Source organism: Lampetra planeri, chromosome 3 (genome assembly GCF_965212315.1).
Source record: "Lampetra planeri chromosome 3, kcLamPlan1.2.h2, whole genome shotgun sequence".
Lineage (NCBI taxonomy): Eukaryota > Metazoa > Chordata > Hyperoartia > Petromyzontiformes > Petromyzontidae > Lampetra > Lampetra planeri.
In genome coordinates, this window is record NC_136109.1 from 9,421,698 (window position 1) to 9,436,178 (window position 14,481).

The 14,481-nt window shown below is 48.1% G+C and overlaps 1 protein-coding gene across 1 annotated transcript; it reads right to left on the reverse strand.

Annotated features, from left to right (window-relative positions):
- Positions 1-1,592: 1,592 nt before the first annotated feature.
- LOC144717323 (uncharacterized) lies at positions 1,593-13,836 on the reverse strand. The gene is made up of 3 exons (XM_078592805.1): positions 13,713-13,836; positions 6,967-7,278; positions 1,593-6,304 (listed from the first exon to the last, which is right to left on the reverse strand). The coding sequence occupies exons 1-3, from the start codon at positions 13,747-13,749 to the stop codon at positions 5,562-5,564; spliced, it is 1,092 nt and encodes a 363-aa protein (XP_078448931.1). The 5' UTR covers positions 13,750-13,836; the 3' UTR covers positions 1,593-5,561.
- Positions 13,837-14,481: the final 645 nt, after the last annotated feature.

Below are 14,481 nucleotides of genomic sequence, written 5' to 3' on the forward strand. Positions count from 1 at the left end.
CTGCAAGGAATCATACTCTTAGGTTTTTTTCGGTAAAGTCACGTAGGTGAAAAATAAAATGAATAAAAGTAATAATATAAATAAAATAATAAATCACGACGTTTCGGAGGCAACACAAGTCTCCGTCATCAGGTGGGACCGTCACAGCTAAAATTTACTGTATCAAGTATCCCACCTGATGACGGAGACTTGTGTTACCTCCGAAACGTCGTGATTTATTATTTTATTTATATAATTACTTTTATTAATTTTTATTTTTACCTACGTGACTTTACCGAAAAAACCTAAGAGTATGTTGAAGTTGCTTAATAAAGTGTTGCTCCAAAGGACAACGTCTGCAACTCAGTTGGACAAGGAACGCCCCACCTCGGCAAGAAGACAATACACTCACACCCACACATAACGCGCATATTGGGACTAATAAGATTACTCCAAAGTTCTCCTTGTGTTTCGAAAAGGGCCATCCTAAGGTGGTGCGTTAACTATTAGCTGATCGTGATAAGCGTTGCTGCCCATTGAGTTACGTGGATACGGTCGTTTGGAAGTATTTTAGTCATTCATTTTCATTAATTGCATAACTGTACCAATGAATTCATTGATGAAAGTAAACATTTATAAACATCTATGTTACGAATCTACACTTACAGGGACACTATTTTGTTAATTGATGAAAGTAAACATTTATAAACATCTATGTTACGAATCCACACACTCACAGGAACACTATTTTGTTAATTGATGAAAGTAAACATTTATAAACATCTATGTTACGAATCTACACACTCACAGGGACACTATTTTGTTAATTGATGAAAGTAAACATTTATAAACATCTATGTTACGAATCTACACTCACAGGGACACTATTTTGTTAATTGATGAAAGTAAACATTTATAAACATCTATGTTACGAATCCACACACTCACAGGGACACTATTTTGTTAATTGATGAAAGTAAACATTTATAAACATCTATGTTACGAATCCACACACTCAAAGGGATACTATTTTGTTAAAATCTTCCTTTTGATCACAGAATCTTGCCCGCTAATTTATTGAAGTCCTTAGCCAATCGATAAACATTTGTTAGACAAGCAGGCACATGACCGCACACCATTATTCCAAGGCATTTCGTTAATTGTGTAATCTTACCAATGAATTCATTGAGGTCTACTTTGGCCTTAGGGACATGTTTCTTTATTACTGTTCGTATGAATATTGTCGCTTTAATTTTAAAGGACTTTTTCCTGTCGTCGTGTATGCTCGCTTTACTGTGAGGAATTATCCGATTGTTTTGTTACCCAGTTTAACAAACTTAACCATTGAGGGTTCAATGTACGGATCAATCGGGAGGACATCTCCAGGAGTGCTGTGTTGACATTCCTAGCATAAGAGTTCGTATATGAGAGTGTTTTGTTTTTTTTAGATATTAAAGTTGCTCAGCACAGACGAGTCTGAGTGGTGCCTTCCTAAGTTCATGCAAAATAATCTTAATTATAAGAATTGACATAAGCACTACAACAAAATCAGTAAAAGTCAAAGCGAGAATCATTCTATTATCACGATTGGTAATACACATAGCGGAGCCTAATTATCATAATTGCGTACATTAGCATAATGCATGATTTGCATATATTTTATTATCCCAATTGATAAAACAACCCTATACAACGAAGCCAAGCCTAATTACCATACTAAATACACTTGCATAACTTCATACAATTACACCTTCATTTTATTATCACGATTGATACCCCCTGGCAACGAAGCAGAAACTAATTAGCATAAATGCATATTCGAATAATTACACAAATTAGCATAAATTTGGAAAATTACGTATTTCAAATTTTCATTACATTTTTATTCGTTTTTATAATTTTTCAACACCTAATATATACAACAGGTACTGAAGGAGATCCAGAGTCTGAGACCAGGGAAGAGACCGGACAGAGATGATCACCAAGGCAAAATACAGACTGCCCTATATGAGATCATAATAACAGTCTGGACCACTGGATGGGTTCCACAGGATTGGAAGGATGCCCTGGTGGTCCCCCCCCTCCCCCCCCTTTAAGAAGGGGGACCGCACTTTAAAAATCAGCAAATGGGTCATACAAATAAAATGTATTATGAAACACAAGGCTAAAAACGATTATGTATAAGTACATAGTTTAGTTATTAAACCATTGGAACCTCATTTGTCAGTAAAAAATATGATAATTGGTTCTTTACCCTTTTATCTGACAACAAAACTGACACCTTTTTTACAAGGAGTCATGTTTGCATAGACTACAATACCTGAGGTCATAATGCAAAAAAAAACATAACTCTGATAATGTATGTACTGTCCTTGAAGTTGATTGGTCCACACCCGAGACAGCTTTCCTTAGAGCCTAGTCTCACATGGTGTTGGACCAGATGACGCCAAAAGGCGCGTCAGATGACGCCAAAAGGCGCGTCATCTGGTTCAAGACCAGGGTGAGACTAGGCTCTAAGAAAAGCTGTCTCTCGGGTGTGGACCAATCAACTTCAAGGACAGTGCATACATTATCAGAGTTGTTTTTTGTTTGCATTATGACTGCATGTATTGGTCTATGCAAACATGACTCCTTGTAAAAAAAGGTGTCAGTTTTGTTGCCAGATAAAAGGGTAAAAAAACAATGATCAGTTTAGTCTTTATTCAGTGTCTACTCGGCGCTTCTTGGCTTGTCTCTCGTATTCATTAAATGGAACATCTCTTGTCCACTGTCCAGCAATAGTCTGCAAGCATTGACGGGCTCCATTTGCCCCGATCGCGTTTCTCCATCGTTGCAATGTCCTGGTGAAATCGCTCGCCATGCTTGTCGCCCACTGCTCCACAGTTCGCTGGGAAAAAAAATCTAGAGTGCAAATAACGTATCTTCATATTCTTGGTTCTTTCGGTAAAGTCATCGTTATATTTTTTATTATTTTATTAATTTCCTTCTACGTGACTTTACTGAAAGAACCAAGAATATGAATCCCTGCAGTCGTGAAAGCTTTAAATCGAAATGTATCTTTGGTGACATGTTGCAACCAAGGCTTTTGGATGCCTTGACGTTTTCCACCCACTCCCTGTAATTGTCTGCCTTGTTGTTTCTGAGAAAATGTGTTGCCACTAACTGGAAGGCTTTCTATTTAAAGCTTTCGTGACTGTTTCATTCAGACGCTGTCTCCCCGACAGACCTGGTCTTCACCTGAGGACGGCTGCTTGCATTGTGGCCGAAAAGTCGTGAGAATTATTTTATTATGTTTTATTTTTATTATTTTATTACTTCCCTTCTACGTGACTTTACCGAAAGAACCAAGAAGATGGAAGGCTTTCCATGCAGTCTTTTCCTTGCCACGGAGTACATTCAAATGCATCATCTCGAAGATGTTAACGAATTCTCAGGACCAACAAAGACACATTCCTTTATCTTAGCCTAATTTCACCTCGGAAATTTTCCACGGAGCTACTTGAAATCTGGGTCATGTGACCTTGATGGTTCAGGACCAGAATTTTCATCCTCTTCCTCGTCTGACTCAAGTGAGAATGATTCTGGTGCATCAGGAACCGTCAGTCCTTCCCCCGTGGGGTACTGGGCATATAGCTGATGGAATGTTTGGATGATGCACACTCCACTTTTTAAATCCTTTATATTAAGTTCACTTGCTTGCTTGCTTGCGCGCTTACGACCGTGCAAATCTTTCGGTCGTTTTTTAACCCACTTCCCGTGATCCAATCGAGCTGACATTTTGCACACAGACTCGTTGTGCGTGACAATTTATTTTCGTGAAAATTTTTTTCCAAAATTTTCCACTTTTTAGGAAAACAATTTTTTTCATATTTTATTTAAAATACCAATGTGATAAAAATGAAACTCTTACTCAAGAAAAACAGAAATGAATAATAAAATAAAACCGATGCCACGCATATAAAGGATTTATAGTGAAAAACTTTGTTTTTACGGGTTAATTTTTTCTTCTTTGACACACCTTTCCCAACTGGAGGCGCCATGCAGAAATACAAATTGCTGATATGATCTGTTGGCTCTCTCCAAATCATTGTCACTGCAAAACGCATCCATTTCCTTTTCCTGTTCAACCACTGGCAAAGATGTGTTGCACAAGTGTTGCAGCACTGGACCCACCTCTTGTCCTGATTTTGCAGCCAAAATAAAGGCGATAGGCTTTCTTAACCGTAGTGGTTATACTGCGCTTTTATGATGCAAGTCACTTCACCACAAACATAGCAGAAGTTGCCTGCTTTGTTCACACAATTCCGAGGCATCTCTGCTCACTTTGGCTAAGCAGAAATGTGTCCCTTTGCAAAATCAAACATTTACAAATAAGAGGGCACGCCACTGTATGATTCTAGAGCCGATATAGGGCAATTTGTTCAGCAGAGGGATGTAAGCCTAGTTATGATTGCATCATCCATGACTTCTAGAAATAAGATGACAATTCATATCATATAGGACGCAATGCAGATTGCATCATTCATTGTTTTTCTCAATATTATTTTATTATTTCCCTTCTACGTGACTTTATCGAAAGAACCAAGAATACGAATCCCTGCAGTCACGAAAGCTTTAAATCAAGAAGTTCCCACCTGCCCACTCGGAGGGAACGTGAAGCAGAGGCCGCATTTTCGCACGCTCTTTGCTACGGAGTCAAACAACTTTTATTATTTCAAATCGAGACAAATTAAGGTGCGCAGGTGCCCGCCGTGGTGAGCTTATTTCGCGCCGTAACATAGCCAGCCATGCTAATCGGAGGCGCGGCAGCGAGGGGAGGGAGAGGAGGGGGGGGGGGTACGGGCGGGCAAGGGCACCAAACTCAACGGCACTGCGCTCTCTACACGAGGACATTTTTACCGGCGACTATCATTCCGGAATTCTCACACGAGCGAGGAATTCTCGGCGGCCACAGATGCTCGGGGCTGCTCCTCCGTTCACCAGGTCGACGTCCAAGGATCCCGTCATCCCGGAATGTCGAGACGCGTAATGGTTTGGCGCCACACACACACACCCCCAGCTCGGCTCCGAAGTGTCGAGTTGTTGCTGCCAAAGCAAAATGCTGAGGGTGGCGTTTGTGCACAGACTGCCCGACATGACATCATAATAAGTCTGGATGGGCTGTGGTACGAATGCTCACCTCGCACTCGGCCAGGGAAAAGTGCGGCGGCGAGGGCTGGAGGTGGGAGCGGTGGGGGGGTGGGTGCGTTGATCAACTGAGCTCCCCCCCCGCCCCCCGTTACCGACATCAATGTGGTTCACCAACACCGCTCGACGGGTGTGAAACACACAAACCCCCGGCTGGGTATCACCGCCGCCACCACCACAGCCACCGCCACCCACACTCATTCCGGCAAGGAGACACTGACATCCGACTTTCGATCCCCGCCCGAAACGACACGCACGCTCAGCCCCTCCGCGTCACGCGCCTTCTACAACCCCCCCCCCACCGTGCCCAAGGGCAGTACTGAAAAAAAAATCCCGCGTGCCATCGCGGCCGCCGGCAACACCGCCGGCAAAACACCGGCACCGCCGGCGAGCCCCTAGCTCTTGGCGGACGCCGCCTCGCCGGCGTGCGACCGTCGGTGCACGCGGAAGTAGAACGGGTCCCGGAAGGCCTTTCCGCAGTCGTCGCAGTGGTGCCCCGGCGCGTCGGCGTGCGACCGCCGGTGCCGGGCCAGCGCCGACGAGCTGCGGAAGGCCTTGCCGCACTCGGCGCATGCGTACGGCCTCTCGTCGGCGTGCGCCCGCCGGTGGTACACGAGGCCCGCCGAGTCGCGGAAGGCTTTGCCGCACTCGCCGCACGCGTACGGCCGCTCGCCCGTGTGCGTCTTCAGGTGGTACTCGAGGCCCCACGAGTCCCGGTAGGTCTTGCCGCAGCGGGAGCACGCGTACGGCCGCGCGTCCTCGTGGCTCCGCGCGTGCCGCGTCAGGCCCGACGACGAGCGGAAGGCCTTGCCGCAGCGGGGGCACGCGTAGGGACGCTCGCCAGAGTGCGTGCGCTCGTGGTAGGCGAGCCCCGACAGGTCGCGGTACACGCGGTCGCACAGCTTGCAGCCGAAGGGAGCGTCGCCGCCGCTGCCTTTGCCGACCTTGCCGGTGGCGGCGGTGTTGCTTCCGTCGGCCGAGGCGGTGCAATGTCCGGACGCGACGTGGGCGCGCAGCAGGGCCGTGCTGCCGGGCTCCTCGCCACAGCGGGCGCACGCCTGCTGCTTGGCCGCGCGACGACGTCGCCGCTGACGCTTCACCGGGAGGGCGCCGGGGCCGCCGACGACTTTGCCGGTTCCTGCGACCGGGAGGACGATAAATGGGGGGGGGCGCCGCCATGGTGGTTAAGATATGTCATTTCCCTCGCCTGGTATGCAGGAGGTCGTGGGTTCGATTCCGACCCTGACGACGCCTGCTGCTGTGTATTTGGAGTTGACGATGTCTCTCCCCAGATCTTCCGGTTTTCCCAATCCGCAATTTAGAATCGACGTCACTCGTATATTTGGCAGCTACTTTACAGTCACGGAGTCACATCACGGCGCTGTCACGTCACGGGGTCACATCACAGAGTCACAGTCACGGCATCACTTCACTGCGTCACTTCACTGCGTCACTTCACCGCGTCACTTCACCGCGTCACTTCACCGCGTCACTTCACCACGTCACTTCACCGCGTCACTTCACCGCGTCACTTCACCGCGTCACTTCACTGCGTCACAATAACAGCGTCACTTCACTGCGTCACTTCACTGCGTCACAGTCACTGCGTCACTTCACCGCGTCACTTCACTGCGTCACTTCACTGCATCACTTCACTGCGTCACAATAACAGCGTCACTTCACTGCGTCACTTCACCGCGTCACTTCACTGCGTCACAGTCACCGCGTCACTTCACCGCGTCACACTTCACCGCGTCACTTCACTGCGTCACTTCACCGAGTCACAGTCACGGCACACACCGTCGGCGTCGTCTTCGGCGTTCCCCGCCGCCGGGGCCTCGTTCTCAGCCTCGGCCTTCACGTCGCCCTCCTCCTCCTCGTCCTCCTCCCCGCAGAGCTCCGACGCCTCGGCTTTGCAGGCGAGCACCGTGGCGGCGTCGTCGGAGATGCCAAGGCCGTCGTCGCAGTCATCTTCGTCACCGGCGCCCACCAGCTCTTCCGCCTGTACCTCGGCGTACTCCACGTTCTCGGTGCGCGCGACGCCCTCCATGTTCTCCACGCTCTCCACGTTCTCCAGCACCACCGTCATTCCCACCTGATCCATGTCCACTGCTGTCGGACGGGACGGATGGGAGGCGCGGCGGTTACACCGGGGTGGTGGTCAAGGACAGTGTAAATTCTTACCCCGAGCTCTCATACTCTGATGGTGCATTGTCTTTGAGTTGTGCGCCTTTTGGCGTCATCTGGTCCAACACCATGTGAGACTAGGTTCTAAGGAAAGCTGTCTCAGGTGTGGATCAATCAACTTCAAGGACAGTGCATACATTATCAGAGTTGTGTTTTTTGTTTGCATTATGACTGCAGGTATTGTGGTCAATGCAAACATGACTCCTTGTAAAAAAAGGTGTCAGTTTTGTTGCCAGATAGAAGGGTAAAAAAACAATTATCATGTTTTTTACTGGCAAATGAGATTCCAATGGTGTAAGTGCTTACCCTGAGCTCTCATACTCTGATGGTGCATTGTCTTTGAGTTGTGCGCCTTTTGGCGTCATCTGGTCCAACACCATGTGAGACTAGGCCCAAGGAAAGCTGTCTCGGATGTGGACCAATCAACTTCAAGGACAGTGCATATATTATCAGTGTGTTTTTTGTTTGCATTTTGACCGCAAGTTTTGTGGTTAATGCACAAACATGATTCCTTGTAAAAAGGTTTCAGTTTTGTTGCCAGAAGAAAGGGGAAAACCCCTATTATTATATGTTCGTACTGGCAAAGGAGGTCTAATGATGAAGTGGCTTATCGTCGTGTGGAAACGTATAGCAGCCAAATACTCTTAAACGCGTGTTTCTAAATGTCGAGGGAAAAACCAAAGGACCCGAAGAAAAATCCACGTGACCACGGGGAGAGAGAGGCGCAAACTCCAAATGTACAGCAAGGCAAGCCGTCAGGTTCGAGGATCGAAACCACAACCATCTGTATACCGGACGAGGTCATTGACATCTTGCAACTGTGATGATGATAAGAGAGAGAGAACACGCAAACTCCAAATGTACAAGCTTCAGGAGTTGGGATGGAACCTGCGACCTCCTGTATACCAGGCGAGGTAGTCAACATCCCCTAGCCACCGTCATGATGATGAGAGAGAGACACGCAAACTCCAAATATATAGCAGGCGTCAGGGTCGCGATCGAACCCATGACCTCCTGTATACCAGGCGAGGTAGTCAACATCTCCTAGCCACCGTGATGATGATGAGAGAGAGAGACACACAGACTCCAAATATACAGCAGGCGTCAGGGTCGCGATCGAACCGACGACCTCCTGCATACCAGGCGAGGTAGTCAACATCTCCTAGCCACCGTGATGATAATGAGAGAGACACGCAAACTCCAAATATACAGCAGCAGGCGTCAGGGTCGCGATCGAACCCACGACCTCCTGTACACCAGGCGAGGTAGTCAACATCTCCTAGCCACCGTGATGATGATGAGAGAGACACGCAAACTCCAAATATAATACAGCAGCAGGCGTCAGGGTTGCGATCGAACCCACGACCTCCTGTATACCAGGCGAGGTAGTCAACATCTCGCCACCGCGGCAACCCAGGTGCACGTTTGGAGGGGGCTGCGCCGCAGAACAGTCAAAGACCTGCGCAGTGGCGAGGTGTGCCAAGCGTGGAATCGTTGGGAATGCGACCCATTTCATCTGTTCTCACGCAGATATATGCGCCCAGACTTCACCGACCGGCACTGACCAGCGAGGCGAAATATGCTTATAGAATCCCCCGTCACAGACCCATAGACGACTCACACAGAGACCCATAGACGACTCACACAGGGACCCATAGACTACTCACACAGAGACCCATAGACTACTCACACAGAGACCCATAGACTCACACAGAGACCCATAGACTACTCACACAGAGACCCATAGACTCACACAGAGACCCATAGACTACTCACAGAGAGACCCATAGACTACTCCAAGAGACCCATAGACTACTCACACAGAGACCCATAGACTCACACAGAGACCCATAGACTACTCACACAGAGACCAATATACTACTCACAGAGAGACCCATATACTACTCCAAGAGACCCATAGACTACTCACAGAGACCAATAGACTACTCACAGAGACCCATAGACTACTCACAGAGACCCATAGACTACTCACAGAGACCCATAGACTACTCACACAGAGACCCATAGACTACTCACACAGAGACCCATAGACTACTCACACAGAGACCCATAGACTACTCACACAGAGAAAACATCGTAGGACCACTTCTGAAGTCACTTGGATGGAGCTCGTTATGCACGCCAAGGGTAAAACGAAAAAAAAGATTTAAATGCCGCCCCGCAAAGAATGTTCATCGGAGATTAAAAGAATAAACGTTTAAGCCACCGAGCTGGAATTTTGGTAGAATTACAATGGGTGTAAACAAAACAAAAAAACATATAAATGTAAACAAAAATGTTACGTTGGAATTTAATTAAAATGCGTGCGAACGAAAAATATTAATGCATTTAAATGTAATGACAATGCGTGTAAACCAAAAATGAAATGTAATGCGGCGCGTGGTCCTTTCGTGGTCGTCGGCGATCGATGCTGAGAACATAACAGCGTGTTCGCGTCGTGTTCTCGTTCACGTCATGTTCACGTCGTGTTCACGTCGTGTTCACGTCGTGTTCACGTCGTGTTCGCGTCGTGTTCGCGTCGCATACGTACGTCCAGTTGCCTGTACGGACCGAGAATCGTGAGTTCAACCGCCGCGCAATAGATGGCGGTGGTGGCATCTACATTTGCAGAACGGGAAGTACCAGTGGCATCTACATCTGCAGAACGTGAAGAACCAGTGGCATCTACAGAACGTGAAGAACCAGTGGCATCTACATCTGCAGAACGTGAAGAACCAGTGGCGTCTACAGAACGTGAAGAACCAGTGGCATCTACATCTGCAGAACGTGAAGAACCAGTGGCATCTACAGAACGTGAAGAACCAGTGGCATCTACAGAACGTAAATAAGCAGTGGAATCTACATCTGCAGAACGTGAAGTACCAGTGGCATCTACATCTGCAGAACGTGAAGAACCAGTGGCATCTACAGAACGTGAAGAACCAGTGGCATCTACATCTGCAGAACGTGAAGAACCAGTGGCATCTACAGAACGTGAAGAAGCAGTGGCATCTACATCTGCAGAACGTAAAGAACCGGTGGCATCTACATCTGCAGAACGTGAAGAACCAGTGGCATCTACAGAACGTGAAGAACCAGTGGCATCTACATCTGCAGAACGTGAAGAACCAGTGGCGTCTACAGAACGTGAAGAACCAGTGGCATCTACATCTGCAGAACGTGAAGAACCAGTGGCATCTACAGAACGTGAAGAACCAGTGGCATCTACATCTGCAGAACGTGAAGAACCAGTGGCGTCTACAGAACGTGAAGAACCAGTGGCATCTACATCTGCAGAACGTGAAGAACCAGTGGCATCTACAGAACGTGAAGAACCAGTGGCATCTACAGAACGTAAAGAAGCAGTGGAATCTACATCTGCAGAACGTGAAGTACCAGTGGCATCTACATCTGCAGAACGTGAAGAACCAGTGGCATCTACAGAACGTGAAGAACCAGTGGCATCTACATCTGCAGAACGTGAAGAACCAGTGGCATCTACAGAACGTGAAGAAGCAGTGGCATCTACATCTGCAGAACGTAAAGAACCGGTGGCATCTACATCTGCAGAACGTGAAGAACCAGTGGCATCTACAGAACGTGAAGAACCAGTGGCATCTACATCTGCAGAACGTGAAGAACCAGTGGCATCTACATCTGCAGAACGTAAAGAACCAGTGGCATCTACAGAACGTGAAGAAGCAGTGGCATCTACATCTGCAGAACGTGAAGAACCGGTGGCATCTACATCTGCAGAACGTAAAGAACCAGTGGCATCTACATTTGCAGAACGTAAAGAATCAGTGGCATCTTCATCTGCAGAACATTAAGAACCAGTGGCATCTACATCTGCAGAACGTAAAGAACCAGTGGCATCTACAGAACGTGAAGAAGCAGTGGCATCTACATCTGCAGAACGTGAAGAACCGGTGGCATCTACATCTGCAAAACGTGAAGAACCAGAGGCATCTACATCTGCAGAACGTGAAGAACCAGTGGCATCTACATCTGCAGAACGTAAAGAACCAGTGGCATCTACATCTGCAGAACGTGAAGAACCAGTGGCATCTACATCTGCAGAACGTAAAGAACCAGTGGCATCTACATTTGCAGAACGTGAAGAATCAGTGGCATCTACATCTGCAGAACGTGAAGAACCAGTGGCATTATATTTCGATTTAAAGCTTTCGTGACTTCAGGGATTCATCTTCTTGGTTCTTTCGGTAAAGTCACGTAGGAGGGAAATAATAAAATAATAAATAATAAAACATAACATTTTATTATTTCCCTTCTGCGTGACTTTACCGAAAGAACCAAGAAGATGAACCATTGAGCTATGTGGTGGCTTTCTTTAGTTATTCACAAGCGACTTGGATATCACAAACGACCAGAGCTCAACGAGGTTGGCTTATTATCGTCATCATCATCATCACGTGAAAATTTCTAGCAGTCGCGAATAGCTTCTATAAACGCGTGTTGTTGATTCTAAATGCGAAGGGGAAAAATCGGAGGACCCGGGGGGGGGGGGGGAAATCCACGCGACCACGAGGAGAGAGACCGCAAATTCCAAACATACAGAATAATATACAGCAGTAGGCATCATGGTCGGGATCGAAGCCACGACCTCCTGCAGACAAGGCGAGGTAGTTAACATCTCGAAACTGTGATGGTAATGATGAGAAAGACATCGCAAACTCCAAATATACAACGGCAGGCATCGTCAGGGTCGGGATCGAAGCCACGACCTCCTGCATACCAGGCGAGGTGTAGGTGGTGGGGGTAGTGGTGTAGGTGGTGGGGGTGGTGGAGGTAGAGGTGGTGGTGGAGGTGGTGGAGGTGGTGGGGGTAGTGGTGGTGGTGGTGGGGGTAGAGGTGGAGGTGGGGTTAGATGTCGAGATGGATGAGGTGGTGAAGGTGGAGGAGAGGTGGTGGTGAAGGTGGTGGTGAAGATGGTGGTGAAGGTGGATGTGGTGAAGGTGGTGAAGGTGGAGGAGCTGAAGGTGGAGGAGGTGAAGGTGGAGGGGTGGTGGTGGAGGTGGTGGTGAAGGTGGAGGAGGCGGTAAAGGTGAAGGAGGTGCTGAAGGAGGTGGTGGAGGTGGTTGTGGAGGTGGTGAAGGTGGAGGTGGTGGAGGTGGTGGTGGATGAGATGTGTGGGTTTGTGTGTGGGTGAGATGTGGTGGACGAGATGAGGTGGATGAGATGTGTGGATGAGATGTGTGTGAGTGTGTGAATGAGATGAGGTGGATGAAATGTGTGGATGAGATGTGTGTGTGTGAATGAGATGAGGTGGATGAGATGTGGTGGATGAGATGTGTGAGATGTGTGTGTGTAGATGAGATGGTGTGGACGAGATGGTGTGTGAGATATGTGTGAGTGTGTGAATGAGATGTGTGTGTGTGAGATGGTGTGGACGAGATGTGTGTGTGAATGAGATGGTGTGGATGAGATGGTGTGTGAGATGTGTGTGTGGATGAGATGTGTGGACGAGATGTGTGTGAGATGTGTGTGTGAGATGGTGTGTGAGTGTGTGGACGAGATGTGTGGATGAGATGGTGTGAATGAGATGTGTGTGTGTGAGTGAGATGTGTGTGAGATGTGTGTGAGATGTGTGTGTGAGATGGTGTATGTGTGTGAGATGTGTGTGAGTGTGTGTGTGAGATGTGTGTGTGAGGTGTGTGTGTGTGAGATGTGTGTGAGATGTGTGTGAGATGTGTGTGAGACGTGTGTGTGAGGTGTGCGTGTGTGTGAGATGTGTGTGAGGGTGTGTGTGAGATGTGTGTGTGAGGTGTGTGTGTGTGTGAGATGTGTGTGAGGGTGTGTGTGAGACTTGTGTGTGAGGTGTGTGTGTGTGTGAGATGTGTGTGAGTGTGTGTGTGAGATGTGTGTGTGAGGTGTGTGTGTGTGAGACGTGTGTGAGTGTGTGTGTGAGATGTGTGTGTGAGGTGTGTGTGTGTGAGGTGTGTGTGAGTGTGTGTGTGAGATGTGTGTGTGAGATGGTGTATGTGTGTGAGATGTGTGTGAGATGTGTGTGAGATGTGTGTGAGATGTGTGTGAGATGTGTGTGAGATGTGTGTGTGAGTGTGTGTGTGAGATGTGTGTGTGAGATGGTGTATATGTGTGAGATGTGTGTGAGTGTGTGTGTGAGATGTGTGAGTGTCGGGGCCTTGTTGGTAGACTTGGGAGATTCATTCTCGTTCTGAGCAGGTCGGAGCGAGTCGCCAAACGCTGCCCCCCTTTGTCGAATCTCGCCTCTTCGTCTCCGGAGCGAAGCCCGCTCACGACTTGCGCGAAGGGGGGACGCGGTGGCGGGATTGTAACAACAACAAACAAATAAACAACAACAACAACTGCATCTTTACCGTCTCTGTCCTCGATGAGGACGTCCATGGTAGCCATTGCTGGCTGCTGGTGTGTTAGCTGCGACCTCGCAATGAGCCGCTCTGCGATTGGTCGCCCACCTCATCCACCGCGAGTAAGACGGCCTGTGATTGGGCCCTGCTTTGCACCCCCCCACACCCACCCCCCTCTCATTAACACTCGCCCCTCCCCCACTGATTCCTCGCCCCGCCCACAAATTCCTCGCCCCGCCCCCATTCGTCGTGTTTTGATTTAGTGCGCTGATCTTAAAGGTGCATTGAAAAATTATAGTACTCCGATTATTATATTATTTTATTATATATTATTTTATATTATTACAATATTTGATTATATTATTTTATTATATACTAGCAGAAGTACCCGGCGTTGCCCGGGTGAAAAAATTCTTAATAACCTTACATATATACACAGATACTAAGGTATTGTCAAAGCCCGGTGGGCTTTGACAATACCTTTCACCACTCACCACTCACAACTCACCCTCACCACTCATCCTCACCACTCCCACTCACTACTCACCCTCACCATTCACCATCACAACTCACCACTCACCAATCTCCCTCACCAATCTCCCTCACCCTCACCACTCACCCTGACCATTCAGCCTCACCACTCACCCTCACCACTCACCCTCTCCCTCACCACTCACGCTTACCACTCACCCTCACCACTCACGCTCACCACTCACTCTCTCCCTCTCCACTCACCCTCACCACTCACCCTCACTACTCACTAATCACCCTCACCACT